Source organism: Prenolepis imparis, unplaced genomic scaffold (genome assembly GCF_030444845.1).
Source record: "Prenolepis imparis isolate NDT839.2.m4 unplaced genomic scaffold, iyPreImpa1.0 SCAF_9, whole genome shotgun sequence".
Taxonomy (NCBI): domain Eukaryota; kingdom Metazoa; phylum Arthropoda; class Insecta; order Hymenoptera; family Formicidae; genus Prenolepis; species Prenolepis imparis.
This window is the reverse complement of record NW_028141167.1, coordinates 15,532,288-15,555,843: the sequence shown is the minus strand read 5'-3', so window position 1 is coordinate 15,555,843 and position 23,556 is coordinate 15,532,288. Positions and strand designations below refer to the sequence as shown.

The window sequence follows — 23,556 nt, the reverse complement described above, 5'->3', positions numbered from 1 at the left end:
ATGACTCTAATTGTTCCTTTAATTCTTCGAATGTTTGAATATCGTGAGTTTCAAAGTCTTGCATGGCTTTTCCGTCTAGTTTTGTGAATAAGACCTCTTGAATTAAGGATTCTTCGTCCTCGGGGTTAATTTTTTTCATGGCGTAAATACATGCATTTAAGAATTTTTTGAGTTTATGAGGCGTCCCATTGAATTCGGGAATCATGGCGCGTGCTTCCTTTAGGGCCAGATATCTTGAAGGGAGACTTCGTCGGTTCCTAACGTCGTTTCCTGATCTTCCGTACGTATAGGTCGTGTCGAGGTCACGGTCTGTATCTCGCGCATTTTCTAATTGGTGTCGGTTCGACGTTTGTTGTGTCTCTCGGTTATTCGTGGGCTGGTCACGTATCTGGGTGCGTAATCGGTCTATTTCGTTCCGCATTTCGCGTTGCTCTTGTATGAGTTCAACAAGTAGGTCATTTTTTGGACTGAAAACTGGACGTCCGGCGTCGGCATCATGCTCGGCGGCATTAATTATAGATCGTAGTCTATTGATTTCTCTGTCTATGTCTTCAGTGGGGACCGCTCGTGGGCGTGAGTTTCGTCTCATTTCGTTTTTGTGGCACGCGCTTATAATACTACCGTCCGCGGATACCGGCGAATAATTTCTTCTTACTGAAATTCCGTTGCTAGATGCGCGGCTCGCGGGTCGGTCTTCCTCGTTTGTATTGTCGGCGTCAGGTGGTCGCACGTATTCTGCTGTTTGTTCGGTGTCGGGGTTTGGATAGTATGCGCCTAGATTCCAACGCGAATTACTACGAATATTCCGGTCTGTCGGTTCGACTACCGGTGCGGGGTCTACGACGCGGGGTTGAGCCGGGGAGCGGTCAGGCCTGCTCCAGAACCAAGGTCTGAACATTACGCGTTTTCTGAGTCTTGCCGACATGAGGTTGTCTCGCTTAATTTTTTTGCTACGTTTGCGGGGTTACTTCCCCGTCTAGTATACAAGAATTTAGTTTCGCACTTACAGCAGTAGTACAGCTCGCATTTTCGATGTATTTCGTGTCAGCGGCTAGTGTGGTGGTCCCAGGTTCCGTGGATGCTGTGGCGGTCTGCAGCTTGGCGGTGCTGTCTCGTCAATGGTGGTCCCACGATGTTGGTCGTCGTTTTTCCGGCGATGGCTCTCGGCTTTTCGTACGTTCACTGTTTTATCACTAACTGTGACAGTTCTCGTGATTGATTTTGTCAACTGATTTTCGGAAGTATTTGTCACCCCTTGTCACAAGACGATCCTTCGGTAGATCCCACCGCTGCCACCAAATTATGTTATGCCCTTGTGAGGCACAGGATAGTTAAGGGATCGTTACCGAATTAGAACTAGGAAGCTCGGGAACGTCAGGGGGAATTTCACTCCCGTTTGTGGTTTCGCAATATATTTAATATAAATAGTCAGTTGTACAAAGTATATGAGCGTCTTGGGATGACGCAAATTAAAGTATGCTTACACAGTTGTTGCGTAGATCACTTGTTCACAATCGTGTCGTGGTTTGTTATTAACGTACTTGCGCTTTACTACAGCTTGACTGGGACCTCGAGAGTTGTCTTAGGGTCCTTTTTATATCTAATAATTGGGTTACCAGTCGCAAGCGAAGGAGGTTAATGGAACGCTTTGCTTGCGATTTTGGTAATTTCTTAATTAGCGCAGTGCTTACTCAGCGTTAGTCTCGTTTTTCTGATTTCGTATGCTTGTCGAAATTCTTATTGCCTCAGCGCTTTTGCAAGCATGCGTCTTACTTATTTTTGTGTAATATATACAAAATAATAATAATTATATTATGTGATTTTAATAATTATAGTTATAGCTTTTAGGGCTATAACAACTTAATCATTTTCAAGGATGGCCTGTGAAAGGATTGACCTCACGCTTTAATGATGCAGAACCATCTTCGGATGACTTCTTTCTGAAGGCTGTGACGCAACTTCCCAGCATGATCTTCAAGGCTAATTCCAATGCACTGCAAATCAAGACCTGAAAGACTTAGTACAGCGTTTTTGGGAACAGGAGAGGGAGCCACCCGCTCCCGTTGCACTTAACCCTGAAAAGGAGATGCAAAGAAATCTATACTCAAATGCACACGCGTCGAGCCGACGGACGATACGATGTGGTGTTCCCGTTTTCTGCACCGTCAATAAATCTCGCCGAAATCCGACAAACTAGCCGAACGATTGCTTGCTGTTATGGAAAGAAAGATCATTAGTCAACGAAAATAAGCTAACGTGTTATTTACCGCATCAAGGAAGGCCTTGCGAACACTACTACAAAACTACACGTAGTTTTTAACGAATCGCAAAAGATGAAATCTAGTGAATTGTTAAACTCACGTTTACTCCTTGGTGTAAATCTGTTGCCGGCACTTGCTGATGTTTTTCTGCATTGGTCTCAGCATCGTTACGCTCTCACTGATATTGAAAAGATTTACAAACAAGTCCTCGTGCACCCTGATGATCACGTCTTTCAACAGATTCTTTTGCGACACGATGTTGCAGGTTACGTGCGCGAGTTTTAACTGACCACAGTCGTTCAACGCACGGGCTCGTATGCGCGCCGTTTCTTACCATTCGAAACCTTCATCAACTCGTTGACGACGAAGAGGCACGTTATCCCCGCAGAACAGTCGTGCTTTGACAGGATTGTTACGTCAACGACATTGTCACGAGCGCGAACACTCAATCCGACGCCATCACGTTGCAAAAGAAACTCAGTGAATTGTGCATGGCGGGTGGATTTCCGCTACGCAAATAGGCAAATTGTGAAGATATTCTCGCTGAAATTCCGTCTAAGCACCGTCATCAAAAAACACCGCACTTGTGGGAAAGCGAGGTTTACTCCACCTTAGAACTGCGATGGCATCCGCTCGATGATCACTTTACCTTCACCATTCATCCGTCCACTGTTAGCACTTTCACGAAACGGCGTCTTAACGGAAATCGCGCATCTTTCGAACTATTAGATTGACTCGCTCTTGTAACAATCTACACCAAAATATTAATTAAATCTGTATAGCTCCAGCAATTAGAATGAGATGCTTCATTTCCGGCCGCAGACGCGCAGCGGTGGAGAATACTCCTCGAGGAGCTTCTACTACTGGAACAGGTGCACGTCCGCCGGTGGCTTAACACCAGTTTCAACTTTAAGCACATAGAGCTTCACGTATTTGCTGACGCGTCTGAGCGAGGCTACGCCGCCGCGATGTATCTTTGCATCTCGAAAAATTTCACTGTCTAAATTCATTTGTTAGTGATTAAAAGCAAGGTCGCGTTCGTGAAGCAAGTGTCCGTGCCGCGCTTAGAACTATGTGCCGCCGCCTTGCTCACGATATTAATACACCACACTTGCACGTGTCTGAGTCTTCACAGCGCCTATACATTTCTGGATGGATTCGAAGATCACTTTGGATGCACTGGATCCAAGGACACTCATTGCGTTGGAAAATATTATATAGCCAACCGCGTGTCATTTATTCAGGCGACATGTGCCGGGACCAGTGTGGCGATATGGGTCGGGTTTTTCGCGCATGCGCGGCCAGTACGCTTTCAGTAAAGTATCTATTTTCAAGAAAGAAGGGTATCGTTAGTCACTCGCGCGAATGTTTTCTTTTTTAATTTTTGAGAATCGATAAAAAGTTATATATATATACCTATATATATATATAATTTTATATATAAGATTTTTTTCGATTTATGTATACATATATTTAACCCACCTTACTGCTCGCTGTTGCTAGGCTCGTCAAAACTTTTGCGCCCATTTGGTAACTACATAATACGCCGTTGTTTCGGCCGCGCATGCGCAAAAAACCCGGCCCATATCGCCACACTGGCCGGGACGAGAAAATCTAACCGACTGCACATTTTGAGAAATCACGCCGAGCGAGTTTGTCAACCATGCGCTGTAGTGGTCTAGACCCGCTTGGCTCCGCAACGGTGAGTCTTCATGGTTAAAGGAGAATCTAGAACTTCCTGACGCCGAACTTCCGGAAAAAAGAGCAATCGCTCTTTCTAACAATGCCAGAATTGAGAGAGCTTGAGCTCCTGCTTCGTTTCTCGTCACTGCACCGGCTTTTTCGAGTAACGGCCTGATACCTCCGATGGCAACACTTAACTTAACGCAACAACGGACCTTTCATCAACATGGAGTCTACACTTCAAGCAGATGAGTTCGACGCATTATTCAAATGGCTCCGAGTTCAAGAACTGCATTTTTTCGATGAAATTGCTGCCGTCACATCTCATCGCACCGTGTCAGCCAAAAGTAAATTTGTAAAATTAAATCCATTTTTGGACGAAAGCGGCATGATAAGAGTCGGGGGCCGCCTCAAATATGCCATATTGTCGCACGACGAGCGGCACCCTTTGATCGATTTCATCCTGGTTCACAAAACTACTGGTGGAAGCATACCATCGGCGAATTCTTCATGAAGGAGTGCAGTTGATGCTCGGGATGATTCGCCTTCGATTCGGGATATTACGGACCCGAGCCGAAGTGAAGCATCGCTGCATAATATACACTCGATGATGATGCTGCAGCCTCTAATGGGCAATCTGCCCAAAGAATGAGTCACTCCCGCACGCTCGTTCCTCCGCACCGGAGTCGATTATGCGAGACCTTTCTTCGTTTGCACGAGCAAGGACCGTGGCCAGCGAGCTCACAAGAGCTTCATAGCCCTGTTTGTCTGCTTCTGCTCGAAAGCCGTTCATCTAGAGCTCGCATCAGACTACATGGCGAAAGCATTTCTCGTCGTCTTCCATCGCTTCGTCTCCCGTCGAGGCTTCTGCGAGATGTACTGGAACTGCGGCACAAATTTTGTCGGGGCGGACAAAACTCTGCGCGAGCTTTTCCTCTCGTCGACGCCGGCTGGCCATCGCATCGCTCACGCTGCCGAAAAAATCAAGTGGCATATTAATTTTCCACACCGTACTTTGAAGAGCTATTGGAAGCTGCCATCAAATCGACAAAACACCACCTGCGTCGAGTAATTGGAGAGATCACCCTTACCTTCGAGGAAATGACCACCTTCCTCACTCAAATTGAGGCATGCTTCAATTCTCGACCGCTACAAGCATTATCCTGATGACATCTCAGTATTAATACTCGGGCATTTTTTATCTGAGCTCCACTCCTGGCTGTGCCCGAGCCGTCCCTCACGAAGGAAGCCGACACTGCCTCGTAGCAGTATCTACAAAAAATACGCGACCACTTTTGATAAAGGTGGTCACGCGAATACATCCATGAGATGAGATTTCGACCGAAGTGGCTAAAGGGAGCAGTTCCTGGCGTCGGGTTGCTCTGTTTACTCCGAAGTCACTCCACCAACTCAATGACCACTCGCCAAGATCACCAAGCTGTATCCCGGGGACGACGGAGTCGCGTGGTGACCGTGAAAACATCCACGTCGGAACTTATTTGTTCACTAATAAAGCTCGTGATGTTGCATGAAGCCATTGATGCCACATCGCCAAATTAAAAATCAAAACAAAATATTTCTGTCATTGCATCTTAATTTTCAATATTACTCTGCATTTATTTTTACATTGTATTAAAGTCATCGCTCAATCTATTGTCTCAATCTATTGTTTCTTTGATTTATAATTACGATGGGCACTTTGCACCATCCTTTTCTGCACTGATTATTATTCGCGACAGCATATTAATTTGAGTCTGCTAAATGCGGTCAATTTCGTTCTACATATGTGACCGATCGTGTTGCGCGACACTTACTCACTTATCAATCTGCTTTCCGCCGCGGATTTATGCCAAGATTACGATGAACTTAACAAAACGACAGAACGTGAAGTGACGTAAAACTTAAAACACATTGTTTTATATGAAGCTAATTACGATCAACTTTATGTAACGCAACTTAAAGTATCAAAACTTTACGCGACGTGAAAGGTTGCCAATGTCAAGCTTTGACGTCACGTTCCATTTAATTAGACTATTCACGTGACTCTTTCAGCCAATTTAAAAACAAAATTATTGAAAATTTTAGTTAATTATTTAATTATTTAATTAACTAATATTTAATTAATTAATTAATTAAATTATTATTTAATAATTAGTATTTAATTAATTAATTTAAATAAATATAACCTCACGCTGTTGTACGGCACGTTACGGCGATCGTAATTTCACAAATGTATTTTAACCGATAAATTCACGTAACGTCACTTCACGTCCCGATGCATCCCGTTGCGTTAAGTTCATTACTCGTCAAATACACGTTACTTCACTTCAATATAGTTCAGTCACCATGCTCACATATAATTGTCTTTTTTGCATTTCATTAACTACTTCGCGGATCATTGCATGTATATACTCCTTTATCGTACTTAATTTAATGTGACGCTCCAACACCACGTGTGTCTCACAAGCGCTCCTCGCTGACAATCGATTTCACATCTATCGAAGTCGCTGCGATATTCGACCATTCGATCCATTCTACTAATTTCACGCTCATCAAATCATTTTGTCACAGTCACACGAAGCGGATAGGAATGTTCAAGATCGCGTTCTCACATTGAATTGTCGCGACAAATACAAAGATCGCAATAAATATGCGCTTCATCAATTCTGCACTATTGATGCAATCGATAGTCAAATGCGGCGTATATCGAATAAAATTTGTCATCAACGATTTCACATTTATTTGTTCGAGAACTTTCATTTGTCGTTAGATCGGGTGAGAGAAAGTCAAGAAATATTATCTATCATAAAAAAGGACATTTTTTTATAAACAAGCATCACAAACAGCTAAACCATGTAACGACTAATTTGGACATCATAGGCATGCGCGAAATTATGACGTAGGCCGTCTATAACCTATCTTGCGTGTCAATTTGACTTTCGCGCATGCCCATATACTTCGCTTAAAGTCCCACCGGCTTTCAATCAATCACGCGCGGCGTTTGGGGGTCACCTCAGAATTTTTCAAATTCTACAAAATTATTGGTAATGAGTAGGGCAACCAAAATATGTTAGAGCATATTTTTTTAAATTTGATTAATAAAGAAATAGATTACATATAAATTTATTTCGGAAGAAACTATGCATTTTAAACCCTATATGTAACAGCATATTTTTGCATATTTTAGTCGTAAGTACTTATTTTTGCATATTTTAGCTATAAGTGCATATATTTTTGCTTATTTTACTTTTTATATTTTTTTATTTTACTTACTGTGCAGATTGAAGTTGTAACATATGCTATGGAAGCAATTAATAATGTAACCGGCGAGACAGCGAATTTTATTAAGAAAAAATGTGCAAACGTTATTGCGAAGAATAGTGGATTTACTGTTTTAAAAGAACTTTCAGCACGATTGATTGGAAAATCTCATAATACGGATACTACAAAAACGGACAAGTACAGCGTTCAAGAAACCTTGGCATTTAAATATGCACCTATAACTTCTGTTGATGTCGAACGAAGTTTTTCAATGTAAAAATGTTCTGCGAGCAAATAGGCAAAGCTTTTTGTTTGAAAACTTAAGTGAAAGGTTTATTATTTACTGTAATCAAAATATAAATTAAAAGAGTTAAACTTTTGACTTTAATATGACTATGCGTTTTTATATGCGTTAATTTAAATGTATGTGCTTTGTGTTTTTTATAAATTCAATGGAATTAATAAATCTAAAAATAAGAATATATACAATGTAAACAATTTTTCATTAAGTTTATTTTAATTTTAATTTTAATTGTAATTTTTTAAGAGCATATTTCTCTGTTTTTAGAGTATTTTTTTAATTTTATGGAGCATATTTTAAGCGCTTAAAACAAGATTTTCACAGCTTATTTTTGGTTGCCCTAGTAATGAGTCAAAAGAGAGCCTTCCTCACGAAATGGATAAAAGGCTCTCACCCGAGCACTCGGGGCTTTTTATCATAGCACCATTTGAGTTTACCGTAGCCTTTTCGTTGAGAACTGCAATAATTAACCGTTTCTAAAGTACACCTTTCTCGCGCTTTCGAGATTTTAGTCGCGCAATCAAAATTCGATTTTGAGTGCTGTGCGTTGCATGCCTAAAAAACACAGTTTTCTCAAATTTTGTAAAAACTTGTAAATATTTTATTTTTAATTAAACTATCTTGTATGTGTTATACAAAAAGTTGCGTAAGTGTTCCTTTTTTGTAACTGTAGTGACGTTTCTTTTTCTGTGCGATCTTGCAACCGCTGTAATTTTGGATAGTACTTTATTTGCAAAAAATAGTAGAAGTAGAGAGTAGTAGAGAGATTTGAATAAGAAAATACTTACAATTTTCTATTTGACCAACAAAATCAAGATCATTATTTAAAATTTTTTAAAATTATTAGAGGGTATCAAAAACTAAAAGTTTTAAACTAAATTTTGGTACCTCACAAGTTGGATTTTCTTCAATATAATTTTAGACAGGGAGGGGGGCGATTTGACGTGGAATGACCTATATATAATTACACTGATCAAAAAAATTATCGCAACACTTAATTAATATCAAAATTTTGCATAAATTCAAATAAGCATATTTTTGTGAAAAATGGTCGTATTTCAAATTTTTTTTTGTTTTAAAGGGGAAAGTCTCTACTTTAAGAAATTTTCGTTTGATTTTGATTTTATCCTCTCTCCCTTCTTTCATCCCTTTAAAAGTAAGGACGTTTTTTTCCCCAAAAATTGCATAGTTTGACGAATTCTACGGGGTGTAATCAATTTTTTCGCAAATATAACTACGTAAAATATGAACTTTTCCTTACAAATTTTAGAAAAATTGAAGACCGTACGATTTTTTTTTTGTTTAGTTACAGCGTATTAAAGTTACTTATGCATTTTTGTGCATTCAATTACCGCCAACATTAGTATTACCCGATGGGCACCACGGGGAGATTGCTGGTCGGATTTTGTCCATCGTGTGTGTGTGTGTGTGTTTTGGGGGAGAGATATATGTTCGTATTTAAAATTGTGTATTTCTGCCTCGTCTTCGGATGATCTTTTGTGGGACATGATGGGAAGAAGGCTGCGTGATTTTGAGAGACCGTCAACCAATCTCCAGCAATTGGAAGCAGCTCTACATCGAATATGGTTCGAAATTTCGCAAGCCACATTTAGAGCCAGCATTAATATGCGTGAGCGCCTGCAAGAGGTCATCCGAAGACGAGGAAATACACAATTTTAAATACAAACATGTATCCCTGCCCCAACCCAAACACATACACACACACACACAATGGGCAAAATCTGACCAGCAATCTCCCCGTGGTGCCCATCCGATAATGTTAATGTCGGCGGTAATTGAATGCACAAAAATGCATAGGTAACTTTGATACCTATTTCAATTTTTCAATTTTTTAAAAATTTGTAAAGAAAAGTCCATATTTTACGATAGTTATGATATTTGCGAAAAAAATTGATTATACCCCGTAGAGTTCGTCAAACTATGCAATTTTTTGGAAAAAAACACGTCCTTACTTTTAAAGGGCTGGAGGGAGGGGGAGAGGATAAAATCAAAATCGAACGAAAATTCCTTAGAGACTTTACCCTTTAAAATAAAAAAATTTTGAAGTACGACAATTTTTCGCGGAGATATGCTTATTTGAATTTATGCAAAATTTTGATATTAATTAAATGTTGCGATAATTTTTTTGATTAGTGTATTTATACCTATATTTATTATTTATTTACATATTCTAAAATATAAATATATATACAAGGTGTTTTGTAATTAACTGATCAGTAGATATACTAGGCGGGTTCTAACCCAGGGGCAATGAGGGGGGGGGACCCAGGGCGCGGGGGAATGACGTCACGCGGGGAGGGGGAATGACGTCACGCGCGGAGGGGGAATGACGTCACGGGGGGAGGGGGAATGACGTCATGCGGGAGGCGTCCGCGATTTTGAAACCGAGTCCGCGAGGGGTCCGCGGGGAGACGGAAGCGTCTGCGATTTGGAACCGAGTCCGCGAGGGGACCGCGGGGAGGGGGAAGCGTCTACGATTTGGAGCCGGGTCCGCGAGGGGTCCGCGGGGAGGGGAACCGTCTGCGATTTGGAGCCGGGTCCGCGAGGGGTCCGCGGGGAGGGGGAAGCGTCTGCGATTTGGAGCCGGGTCCGCGAGGGGTCCGCGGGGAGGGGGAGGCGTCCGCGAAAGACCGCATGAAGCTTTTTGGGTGAGGGGTCCGCACGGAGAGAGGAACGCGAAGGAGAGCGCGAGAGCTGATGCAGCGAAGGAGAGCGCGAGAGGCGTACGCGAGAAAAGAAAAAGAATGCAAAGAAAGAGAAAGAGATATGAAGTGCATACGATAGGTAACGTGGGGCGTTCGCACTGCGAACTTTGCATGAGAGCGTAAAGAGAGGGAAGGAGATAACACAACGACAAGATGACGCGAGGCGCAGCATCCGCGAGAGAAAAATGATGACGCGAGGCGTACGAGAGAGAATTTTCATACTTATATTTATTTTTAATTTTTATTTTTAATAATTTTTCTTTTAATAATTAATATTTTTTAATATATATAATTTAAAAGGGAACACGAGGAGAGGGTTTAATCCTAAAATAATTACACAAGGTTTAATAGTATTTTTTTTTTTAATGTAAAATATGTGTATTTTTACGTGTGTGTGTGTGTGTGTGTGTGTGTGTGTGTGTGTATGTGTGTGTGTGTGTGTGTATAAATTTAAAATATAAAATATAAATATAAAATATTAATATAAAAGGTTATACAATATAAAAATGAATTAAAATAATATAAAAATAATATAAATATAAAAATATAAAAAAATAAAATATGAATATACAATATATGATATAAAATATAAAAGCTGCGAGCCCGCTGCGGTGATGGTGACGGACTGAGGCGGCAGATCCATGCATGGATGCAGCGGTGGATAGGTGGCAGATCCATGCCAGGATTCGGCGCTAGGCGAGGACCCGCCAGTAACAGAAAATGTTATTAAGAATTTATAATTAATAGATAATTTGATTTATATTTAATTTAATTTATAACTTACATGATAATCTCAGCCTTTTGACGTCAGATTTATCGGACGCGTAAATATTAGTCCACCCAATGGAACATCATCCAAAAAATGCCATGATGAAGCTTGCGCTTTTTTGGAGGACAATATAGGGGATATGTCATAAAACACCCATGCTTGCAAGAACAGGCATTCAATGTTTCCTTTTCACGATCTCGTAAAAACTGATGCAACGATTTTGCATTAGGGCTTCGTTGACCAATTTCACGATTTTTTAACAACTTCACTACCGAAGTTACTGGCTCAACTTTATATCTTAATACCTTTTCACGCTCCATTTCAACTTTTAAAGTGTTTCTGACAGATGAACAGACACCTCAGGGTTAAATAGTCTCTCATTAAAAAGAGTAGGAGATGTATGACATAAGAATTAGCTGGAATGCTTACTCAGTACATGAGATAAGAAAACAGATGGTCCGAGACAAAGATTCCATGATGAGAATAAGCATATGAATAATATTTAAAATTGAAACCACTGGTGTACCTCGATCAACCACCTTCGAACCACGTTCGTAGCTCGATCAACCACCTTCGAACTACTTTCGAACCACTTTCGAACCTCGATCAACCACCTTCGAACCACTTTCGAACCACGTTCGTACCTCGATCAACCACCTTCGATCCACTTTCGAACCACGTTCGTATCTCGATCAACCACGTTCATACCTCAATCAAACACCTTCAAACCACCTTCGAACCACGTTCGTACCTCGATCAACCACCTTCGAACTCCATCAAACATCAATCAACCATTTTCGAACATCGATCGAACATCAATCAACCACATTCAAACCTCAATCGACTACATTTAAAAATTATAACATAAGAATGCTGTCGCATACTGAAATTAATACGAGCACGTGCGGACATATAATACTTGTATGTGTATGAGGACAATGAGAGAACAAAGAGAATATTATTTTAATATTAATTTATTCAAAAAAGGGTGTGGTGATTCATTGCGATGATTCAACCACCAATTAAATGTTTTAAATACATTTTGTAAAGCACAATTTTTTACATGTTTTTCACAACGTAGGCTATATGTAGGATCTAATTCGCTTAATACAGGAATATCTTCATAGTTTGCATCCAAGGTCTCAATAATAAAACCGTTTCTAGCATCATCCAATATATCGGTCAACCATTCTTGCTTTTCAAGTCCTTTTACGTACACGAGAGAGGATGACTCTTCTTCATGTACCTCACCAGCGATAGCTGTTGTAATCAAACGCTGAGCCATGCTGTATGGAACGTTTCCATCTTCCCATTGCAGTTTATGGTGATTTCTGATCAACCATAAGACTTGACATCTTTCAGATTGTGTGAGCACACGCCATGGTACGGGACATGTGAAAAAATAATGTGAAACAATGAATCCTCTTCTCAGAATCGCCGCTTCCTTCACGATAAATCGTTTATTGAGAATAAATCCTTGCAGATCCACAAACGTCGGTACAACCATTTCGTTGCAAGAATGTTGGACCACTGACGTCGATTGTTAAAAATCTCAATCATTTACATTACATCGGTGGAGGGGATAATTGCTGATTAAGAAATTTTACGAACTACGTTGGTTAACGGACAATATTCAACAACACGATCGTGCAAGATGAGATAATAGGCTGTAGTATTTGCTGGTACATCTTCCTTACATTCAAACTCTATTCTCACGTCCACGGTAGAATTTTTGACAGATTCATTTTGTCGCGAGCAATCAATAACTGCTAGAGGACCGCAATGTAGAAATATTGCGATAGTTAGTACATTCTCAATATCACACCCATAATAAGATTTGCGAAAACGAGAGTACATATCAAACAAGAGGGCGAATCTATTTTTTTCATAATCTAAATTTAAATCATTGTAGGGATAAGATTCCGAGTTTAGATAGAGCTTAACGTTGGTTAATTTACAATGATCGAATACAGTAACATCTTTTGCCATGACATTTTTTCTACCAGTCTGCAGTGCAAAGATCACATATCGCGGCTTTTCCAGCTGAGAAGCAGTTTTCACAGTCCATGAATGCTTGGTCGTACTATGTAACAGCGGAAATTCATACAGATCCCAAGAGCGAAAACTCATGTTTAAGAATCGCCCGCTTTCCAATGCTCGTAGCATGGACAGTTTATTGACTTCATTCAATAGTACATGGGGCATACGCCATTGTATCTTGAGTAATTCAATAGCAGCTTCCGCAGGTCCATACAGACAATTGTTGTCGTTGCGCGAACGTATCAAAATTAATTCGTGGCGAGCATTAATCACAACTCGCTTGTAATCTTCGCAAAATCCCAATAGCATGTTGAGCGGCACGCAAAAGTTGAACATACAAATTTCGTTACATGACCCATTATGTGTCATATCCCATCCAGCATTCTTCAAGATTTTACTTTTCTCGGTTGTTAAAGAAACATAATTTTTCATCGTTGAAGTTATTCCAACGTTTCTGTTGCGATCAATCTCCACACCATCGAGTTCATATCGAATTTCATCAAACATGAACGCAACACAATTATTTGTTAATATCATCATTTCATTTGCATCTATTTTAGATGTTGTCAACTTTCCCTCAACATACAAAAAGCTTTCGCACGGCAACGTATACAAATCCTGGTGGTGTATAGGTATCCGTATCTCATCGCTATGTCCAAGCGATGTGTTGGCATATGGATTGTATGTATGTGTCTCAACCTTGACGATACGATCATCAAAGACTGGCTCATCACCAATATTCAAAATGTCAATCATCTTTTCGTACGATGAATCCCAATGATTTTAAAAATTCGCGATTCAATGCGCTGAGTTTCTTTTTAGTGTAACGAGATCTCTGATTAGTGTCACTTGATACCGCAGTCGTCGCAGTCACTGCAGCTGCTCTCGCAAAAGTATTGTCCCTCGTAATGTCCCTCGTAAAATTATTGTCTCTCACATGCTCTGTATCATTTAGCACCAGCATCACACGCTAATTTTGTCGACGCCGTACGTGCAATCTTACAGTAATTTCCTCTCCTCGAAAATCCAACAATCGTCCTTCTTGATCAACAATACGTATCGTTAAATCAGTAATGCTCCGTACGACGATTGGGAGATAAATGATCTGTGCAGGCGTTTCCGATATCTTATATCCTGGCGGCACGCTCGGTGAAAATTCATGTATCGTGTGTACGCGCTTGTCATTACTGTACGCACCAGTGGTGACGCTACATTCTATACGAATAATATTCACACTAATAATATTTATAGGTAAATCCGAATCATGCCATTTTTGAGGTTGTAATATACGATTCGACGAGAATCCCAATAGCGATCCTATATTATATGGTTTATTAAAGTTTATTCTATAAACACATTTGATTTCGCTCTTTAGAGTATTATGATTGGCGCGAAGCACTATTGCATCTTCATTCTGCTCTTTATTGGAAGGATATTGTGAAATTGCACGTCTCAGATACTCATCTATAGCTTGTAATTCGTATGATCCCTCGGGTATCGCAATTTCCTTGTCATCGTTATCAAAGTAAAATTTATTATTCTTAGAATTCACATTCGGTATCGTATGATAAGTTTCAAAGTCTGTTAAACCGAGCTCGTAATCACCATCAGATAAATCTATAGTTGGAAAGTAGCTTACAGCGAGAACGCTACTTTTGCCTGTCAACGTTAGTGTGAGCGACATGTTGTCAAACTGAATCGTGATGATGGATTGACAGGCTTTATATCAGTCGTTTGAAGAAATTTTAGACACAATTGTCCACAATTATTCTGATTATAATTTTGATAGGATGTGTGATTGTATTCTATTTTCGTAACATTTAAATATTGTACCAATTCTTTGGGTGGTCGTAGATTACCAAAACTATCGAAATATATTGATCGATTTCCCCTTTTTACATATGCCACCCAATGAGTACCGGGGCCATCAACGTCGTCCAAATTGACGATACCGCTCTCATTTTGTCGCACACCGTTTGTCGGTAAATTATTGCGCATGAAAACACCTCTAAAGAATGGTATACGCATACATCTTGCCAGTTGTTCTAATTGTACATTTGTTGTTACATCCACAGGCATTTTTAGCGTTTTTTTTTACGTTTTTTTTCTTAGTTGAGAATCCCTGTCCACGCTTGTATGGAGCGAGATAAACTCCACGACCTTCCATAGCGCGATTATGACGTTGCATTTCTTCAAGCTGACGTTGCACAACCTTGCTATCATTCACAGCCTTTGCGACTCCCGCTGCTCCACCGGCCAACGAACCGAGAACTCCCAACAATGGTAAAATTGGCAAGATACCACCACGCTTCGCCACAGGCAGTATTCGTTTCTTCTTCTTTTTCAAAGATTTTTGCACCTTCATCCCCATACCGAATTTTGTCTTTGCTTTCCTAGCTGCCCAAACAGTCGTAGCGGCTGCTCTTTCACCAAGAGTCGAATCTCTCGCAGTAATACGTTTTCGCGCTTTCGCAGCGAGTATATTATCAGCAACGTGTCGTTCTATGAGGGCGTTGCTTCGAGAATACGCAATGTCGTGCTCGCGACACGCGGCATCCAATGGATTAATACCTCGATCACCTCTAACCAACCGCTTTTCCCAATGAGTCCCCGGACCGCAAAACTGATAACCGGGAATATGTAATTCGATAGGAAGAGCGTTTATAGCACGATTAAACAGACCACTACCCTTTACAATTTTCGTTGACATTCGCTGCAATCCTTTATCATCGGCCCTGGACCGTCGATGTGCGTTTGCTGCCACGGTCGATTGTAATGTTTGAAACATCGACGACAGGCCTGAATCTCTGGATCCGCCTTTATGTGTTCCGGCAGCTTGTCCCACACGTAGTGGATGTGATTTTCAAATCGCAATAAAAATGTTTTTGGCACAAATTGCAACTGTTCGGCGTTTAACCCGTGAATATCGGAAGCACTTGTTAGCATGACAAACATTTTTTCCGTACTGAGCAATTCATGGTTCCGCGCAGCTATAAATAGGCTCTCCATGACTCATTCATTCATTCGAGAGAAAACATGCGGTTCGTTCAGCAATCGACGATAATCAAAGTTACAAATTTCGACGATAAAACACGGTTGATGTCGGATAAAGAAATACGCAGACATGGAAACATGCTGCCGAATACTATACGCGGAATAATTTGCGGTCCTTCGAATTGTGGTAAAACTAACACGTTGATTAGTTTGATAGAAAGCCCGTATGGTGTTCGCTTCGAGAACATGTACGTTTACTCGAAATCGCTTCAACAACCGAAATATCAATATTTGGAAAATTTGCTATCACCGACAGAAGAAATTGGTTATTTTACATTCTCTAATAATAGCGATGTCATTCCACCGAGTGAGGCGTTTCCGAATTCCATTTTTATCTTTGATGACGTGGCATGCGACAAGCAAGATACGATAAGAGAGTACTTTGCAATGGGGCGACACTCGAGCGTCGACTGTTTCTATCTTTGTCAAACGTATGCCAAGATACCCAAGCATCTTATACGTGACAATGCAAACTTATTAATTTTATTTAAACAAGATGGAACAAACTTGAAACATGTACAACGATCACATAAATACAGATATGTCTTACGATAATTTTCGCGCATTTTGCCAGAAATGTTGGCAACATAAATATGGATTCGCAGCGATTGACAAGGACAGTCCGCTGACTAATGGACGATACAGAAGAGGATTTAATGAATTTGCAATACCGCAAAGCAATTAATCGCTTTCGATGCATTGATCGAGCAACGTCTAAATTGCAACATGATGAATAACGATCGTGAAAAGATTGTGAGAGAGATTGCGAAAACGAGCGATTCAATCCGTAAAAAATATCGTTTCTTGAAAACTGGTAAAATGGAGGAGGATGATGCATTGGAGAGACATTTTAAAACAATCTCTGAACCTCTGAAACAGCTTGTTGAAAATACAGTCGGTGTTGAGTCTGGTGAAGAAAATATTGAACCATCGAGTATGCTCGGAGAGAAAAAAGAGTTTAAAGCAAAGCGGTCAAATATTTCATTGAGCGGTATAACTTCTACTCCAAAGCGAATAAAAAGCAGGCGAATGCAACAATTATTGGATGCAACTACTTCTACTCCGATACAAGATGTACAGCCAAGGCAATTATTGCATGATAAGACGTCTATCGAGAAAATTTTCGAGACTTCACCTGAATCGCTTGTGACATCAATTCAACATTCATTACAAACATCTGATGGTCAAAATTCATTGCGAAATCACCTGGGTCCACTTGCTCAAAAATATGTGGCAGCTATATTGAGTCAAGATAAAAATTCCATGATGGATTACGTATACGGTGTTAAATTTATCGACAAAGGAATGATGCTCGGTAATAAAAATTTCGATGTGGATAAAAATGATAATATAATTAACGATGGATCAAAATACGTTGGAACAGCAGGTCTTTACGAGTTGGTTTTCAAGAGAATTCCCGACGATGAAATATATACTGCGAATGACTTGCAGAACTACAAAAGTATATTAATAAGAACAAATGCACACAGACGAAATGGTAATGTGAATCAGCCAGTATTAGGTAACAAGGGACACAAATATAAATATATAATCGCACCATTATTCTCTGATAAAAAATCTGGAAAAGGTATACCGCGTGCTATGACCTTAAACAATAATAAGATTGATTACGTGCATTGGAATGATCCCAACGAGTTGGTAGATCGTCTGCGATTGCTCGAAGCTTCACGTCAAGCCAGCAACAATGCTCATGACAATGAAATATTGTCGATTATCGAGGAACTTTACGAAGCTGGTATTATTATAAAATAAGCTATACATCCACGAGTCAGTCTATCAATATTAGTGGTATTGAAATGTCGATTAATAAATTTGGATTATCACTTGGAACGTCGAATAATAATTCACATTATCAATGGAATGAATTACTAAGAAATTACGTGCGCGATAACACTCTGTGTCTAACAGCCTCCGGTTATGACGCAAGGTCGCGCAAGATACGACGTGTAGCGCAACCGGAAGATGATAATGATGCAGCCAACAAACGATATGTTGAAACGAGTGTCAAGCTTTTGAGATCAACAGAAAGAAATTGAGAAAAAAATAATCAGGCTTGAAAGGAATATGCAGGCGCTATTATTAACGCTGGATAAAATGGTTGTAACGCAGACTACATCAAAAGATACATAAAGAACTGTACGTGAAATTATATCACATTATTACAAATATGCCTCGATCAAACACCTCTGAAAAGCAGCTACTCGTGGAGGAATTGCACGCTCCAGCGAGAAGAAATTTTCCGCGTAGACGCGTCATAGTACGTGGATACGACGACTTGTGGCAAGCTGACGTGGTCGAGATGTGTCCTTATGCAAGAGTCAACAAAGGATACAATTACATACTCACCGTCATCGATGTGTTGAGCAAGTATGCATGGGCCGTACCGCTCAGGAATAAGAGCGGAAGCGAAACAGCTGACGCTATCGCCGAGATAATTCGAGATAGCAAGAGATGTCCGAGAAACATACAAACCGATAGAGGAAAAGAATTTTACAATGCAAATGTGCAGAAACTCGTAAAAAAACACAACATCAATCATTACTCAACGTATTCTGTTATGAAAGCCTCAGTGGTGGAACAGTGGATTTAATCGTACTTTAAAGAACAATATGTGGCAAATGTTTACACTTAATGGCAATTACAAGTGGATCGACGCACTGCCCCGACTCGTTGCAAAGTACAATGTGCGAAAACATCGCACTATCGACATGAAACCTATCGATGTTACTCCGGAGATTGCCGAAAAACTTTTAAATACGGTATACAGTAACATAAAAATTGCTGCTCCGACAAGATTCAAAGTAGGCGATCGGGTGCGCGTGAGCAAATACAAAACTATTTTTGAAAAAGGTTTTACACCAAATTGGACTACCGAAATATTTAAAATTGCCAAAGTACAGATAACTAATCCCGCGACATATATACTTGAAGATACGCGCGGAAATTCTGTCACCGGAGGATTCTACGAGTACGAGTTACATCATGTTGCAAATCCCGACGTTTATCTCGTGGAAAAGGTTTTGCGGAAGAAAGGTGATGACGTTTATGTGAAATGGTTAGGACTGAATAAATCGCACAATTCTTGGATACATAAAAATAATGTATTATAAACATTTATTTAAAATATCTGTATACTGTTTATTTTACAATATATTAAAATATTTATCTAATAATTTTATAAATAATACAATTTGATATTTTACATGATATACGTATAATATACATATAATATAGTTTTTACATATTTTTTTACAAAATATACATATTTTACAATAAATATTTATTTATTATTTACAATGGTATTTTATAATGTCCCCATAGTAATGTATCAGTGGTTTCAGGTATGATATACCGCTTGTCATCGTGAGGACTTAGAGCAATTTTCGTCTCACGAATGGTGTATACTTCATGCAATCTCGATCTTATACATGACTGACTGCGAGTCATTTCAATCTCTTCATTCAAACACTTCGTGTAATCATCAAACGTTATCGTTCTCGCGACAACGTTACTCTTAACACCTTTTACTTTTTTGGTATCTTTCTTGCCATCCACTCGTAATGCATACATTTTTGCTCTAAGCCCTACAAATTCGGTCATAATCACACCGTTATTTTCATCTTTCATTAGATCAGGTACCTTTTTATTCACAAGCGGTATACCATACACATTGTCCGCAGTGTAATCGCTCGTATCAAATTTGTTGAGGTTGCGTTTTATATTCTCGTACACATCTTCGCATTCGATGTGGTATATTAGGCTGTCTGTGTCGGTGTACATTACCCGGCATCTGTCACGATACAGCGGTGACATGTACTCATGATGAAATTCATATAAACATGTTTTGGAGATGTCGAGTATGCACATGCCAACATAGATTGATTTATAAAATTTTACCTCGAGTTTGCGTAATTCGACAGCGATTAGATTTTCAGAAAAGGTACTTCTACTGTGAAAATTTGGTTTTGCAATCATTGCCTCTGCACCGTATCTTCCTTCCCAATGTGTAATAAGTTTTACATCAACCCGATTACGCACATTTTCCATCGTCTTGCCAAATACTGCATTATTCATTAATTTATATAAATTTTTTTCAAAATCATTTCTCGCTTGTGTTCTAAATTTTGTGTTGAGTTCAATATAACTTTGGAGCCATGGAGATTGAGTAAATTGTAATATACGATGTATTTTTGTAATGCGCAGGCCATGTCGCGTACATTGCTGCAGGTTGCGGTAATGTATCACGTAACGCTTTTTATCGTATAGCGTTGCGAGAAGCTTATCATGCCGCTTGCCGGGCGGCTTGTCACGTGTCGGACAAAACGGTAGGTCAGTGTGCGTATCGTGAAGATGTCGTGGATATTCTAAATCTACCTCGAGGATGTAGCCTATAGGTGAATCGAGCGCAATAGATGATGTGTCGAAATTTGATACATCGTCGACCCATCGAAAATCGGCATAAGGCAACGGTTGACACATTGCCCATCCGTACAAATTATTTACGTCAAAGTACATGAGATACGATGATGGCTTCGATGGATCGTACGATTGCATGTATTTGTTATTAGCATGGGCATATCTGCCCGAACATTGACTTAGACCGCCGCGTATACCCCGTTCGATAAACATGACCATATCTATATCTGTTAATAATTCAAATGTTATATTTGTATGTTTTAACATGGCATCCCATGTATATCCTGGAAGGGTATAGTAATACGCGGGGTCGAGTCCATAACTATTGATACAGCTATCGCGGAAATTTTCAAAAATGTCTGCTAATAACAAGACATCAATTTTCAAATATAGATCACTATATTCACCTAGCGTTCCAAGGGAGAATCGCTTCCAGACGTTCTCGGCGTGCGCGTAATCGCTCTCGGATACTGTGTCACCGGTCAAGGAACTATAAAATGATTCACGTGGTGGTAAACGCGTATCTTGTAATTTATCATCAGAGTCTATATATTCATACGGAAAGATGCCCTTCCGTGTTAATAAATTGAAATTTTCACTTGGTAAATTTTGAAACTGTGATTGTAAAATTTTAAGTTTGTCTTTATCCAAAAAAGATGCCAATTTGTCAAGACTTGTAGCGAGAAATTTATACGAATCGATAAAACGTAATTTTACACATGTTTTCCAATCATTGTCCTCGGTACTATTGATAGTCTTTGTAAATGAAATGTATTTTTCCTTTGTTATCGGAAGTAATTCGATGCTCCCTTCAAACGCTGTAGCTATATCTCCGATAATGAAATGCGCGTCGTAACCTGATAAATTGTGAAAGACTATAGGAATGACGTAAGAATCTTTATAATTTAGATTGCAGTTTGAGTGCGCTGGACCTCTGTATCGCCCCGTCAGATGGCAATGATCACGTACACGTATATCATCTTGCGCAAACGGTTTTTCGCAAATATGACAATATGTTGAGCTGTGAAATTTTGACCACTCGTCAGATGTTAAATTCACCATGGGGACGTTTGTTGTTAAAATAGTCTTTATACTTAAAGCTAAATTTTTAAGTTGTTCGACAAACCATAAAACGCAATCGACGCTACGGCGAGAATGATATGCAGATAATGAATTGTCGTATGAACATTATACATAATATGCGATGCTAATAACTTGATGATGCTGATAGCTTTTCTCTTCTCCCGTCTTTGTCAAAATACATTCCAAGTCGGCATATACCACAAATGGAAGTCGCTCCTTTCTGTTGTTGTTGTTAAACGATAGCCACTTGTCCTTATCGCTTGGTAAGCGGATAGCGCAATCGTTTATCTTTCCACAGTCTACCATATGCGCCTGCAACTTATCCCCTGTTCCAAAATAATGCAAGCATCTGTAACATTACAAAATTGTAATATTTTAAAAATTATATAAAGTATTTTATATAGTTTTATTTTATGATTATTTTAAATTTTATTATAATACATACCGATCACAGATGTATCTTCTACATTTCTTCTTGCTCAGTTGCGAGCTGACAAGCCGGGAGAGATTCTTAATACAAACAAAATGATCAACGTCGTTGTTATCTTGTATGTACAGCAAGTTAACATGTTTGTCTCTCTTCTTCTCAGAAAGACGTAGCGGGATGATACCATTCTCGTTACTGTATACGTTGATTGAAATGTTGTTTCCATGTTCAAATTTTTTTATTTGATTTATAGTCACTGGAAACTCAATGTCTTGGAGATTGAGCACCGTTGTGTAATGCGGATACGAAGATTCGCGTTCCACATGTCTTTCGGCAGGGTACAGAGCTGCAACCGCCGCCCACGCGAAACATGCATTGTCCTTTGTTTGCACATTTACAACCGCTCTCTTCATCATTATTTCTCGCGGTAATTTAATGTGACATCCCGCGCGCATTGGATTATACTTGTTTATATTTACAATTAAATTGATTATTCGCGACAATGCCCAACCACTATCGCGTTCCTGAAATTCTTCGAGAGATGCTAGCGTGGGCTCCATAACGCAACGCTCGTACCATTCGCGCAAATCAGACGTGCGAAAGATTTCATAGTTTTTCGTATTTATACTTTTATTGGTGCGTTTATCACCCGACACAAACTCACCATGAAACATTGTGTTCACTTTCACACTAGTGTGTTTTTGCAACACTTTTTGCACGTGTTCGATCACAATGTCTTTGGTCTCCTCTAGAAATTGACGAGGTTCGATGTGATTGCTGTTTATCACCGCACCAGTCAAGATGCGGCTCTCAAACGCAGTATCAATCTCTCGCCATATGAGTCCGACGTCTCGCGAACTGTTTCCGGCACCTGCGTGTACAAAACGTCTGCGTACCGAATTCTTCAACCCTTCGAGACGCGCGATTTGGGAGACAAGCGATTGTCGAACTCCGATCGGTAATCGTGGACGTTTTATTCGACTTTGTTCTTCCAGTGATTCGATGTATTCGTCACATTGTTGCTCCCACACAATGAATTCTTCCACCGAATTCACCCTTGTGGATTGCTCCAACAATCTTGCTTCCAATTGTGACATATTTCTTTACTTGAGATGCACTTCTTGAACCTCTGACAAAGATACTGACATAGTATACCTCTTTACCATCCTTTTTATTTGATCGTAGAGATCATTGGCACTCGAGTATGTTGCACTTTGTGATTTTGTTACGTACGAATGATCCATCAACCTTGAAATTGATACATTTTTTGCACATTTCGCGAGATTCATTTCAAGATGAGCGCAGCCGTACATTGGCGCTCGAAAATTTTAATTATGTTGCATTTTCTTGTGATTTTGTTACGTACGTTTTGAACTGGGGATGATATCATAGCAGTTGTACATTGGCGCTTGAAATTTAAGATTTTGTCACATACGGATGATGTTATAGCAGCCGTACATTGATCTTGAAATTTTGGATATGTTGCATTTTCTTGTGATTTGTTACGTACGTTT

The 23,556-nt window shown here is 39.7% G+C and overlaps 1 protein-coding gene across 1 annotated transcript; it reads right to left on the bottom strand.

Annotated features, from left to right (window-relative positions):
• Window positions 1–1,051: 1,051 nt before the first annotated feature.
• Window positions 1,052–23,139, bottom strand: LOC145941086 (uncharacterized). The gene is made up of 7 exons (XM_083046898.1): window positions 22,061–23,139; window positions 21,795–21,964; window positions 20,620–20,759; window positions 2,596–2,770; window positions 2,368–2,491; window positions 1,903–1,994; window positions 1,052–1,197 (listed from the first exon to the last, which is right to left on the bottom strand). The coding sequence occupies exons 1-7, from the start codon at window positions 23,137–23,139 to the stop codon at window positions 1,052–1,054; spliced, it is 1,926 nt and encodes a 641-aa protein (XP_082903024.1).
• Window positions 23,140–23,556: the final 417 nt, after the last annotated feature.

Excerpts from the sequence above, each read along its gene's own strand:
- LOC145941086 (XM_083046898.1), bottom strand. The coding sequence starts at position 23,139 with ATGTCACAATTGGAAGCAAGATTGTTGGAGCAATCCACAAGGGTGAAT. Across the intron at positions 21,965-22,060 it reads AGAAGATACATCTGTGATCG|ATGCTTGCATTATTTTGGAA; the intron begins GTATGTATTATA and ends GTAATGTTACAG. Across the intron at positions 1,995-2,367 it reads CAACAGATTTACACCAAGGA|TGCATTGGAATTAGCCTTGA; the intron begins GTAAACGTGAGT and ends CTTGATTTGCAG.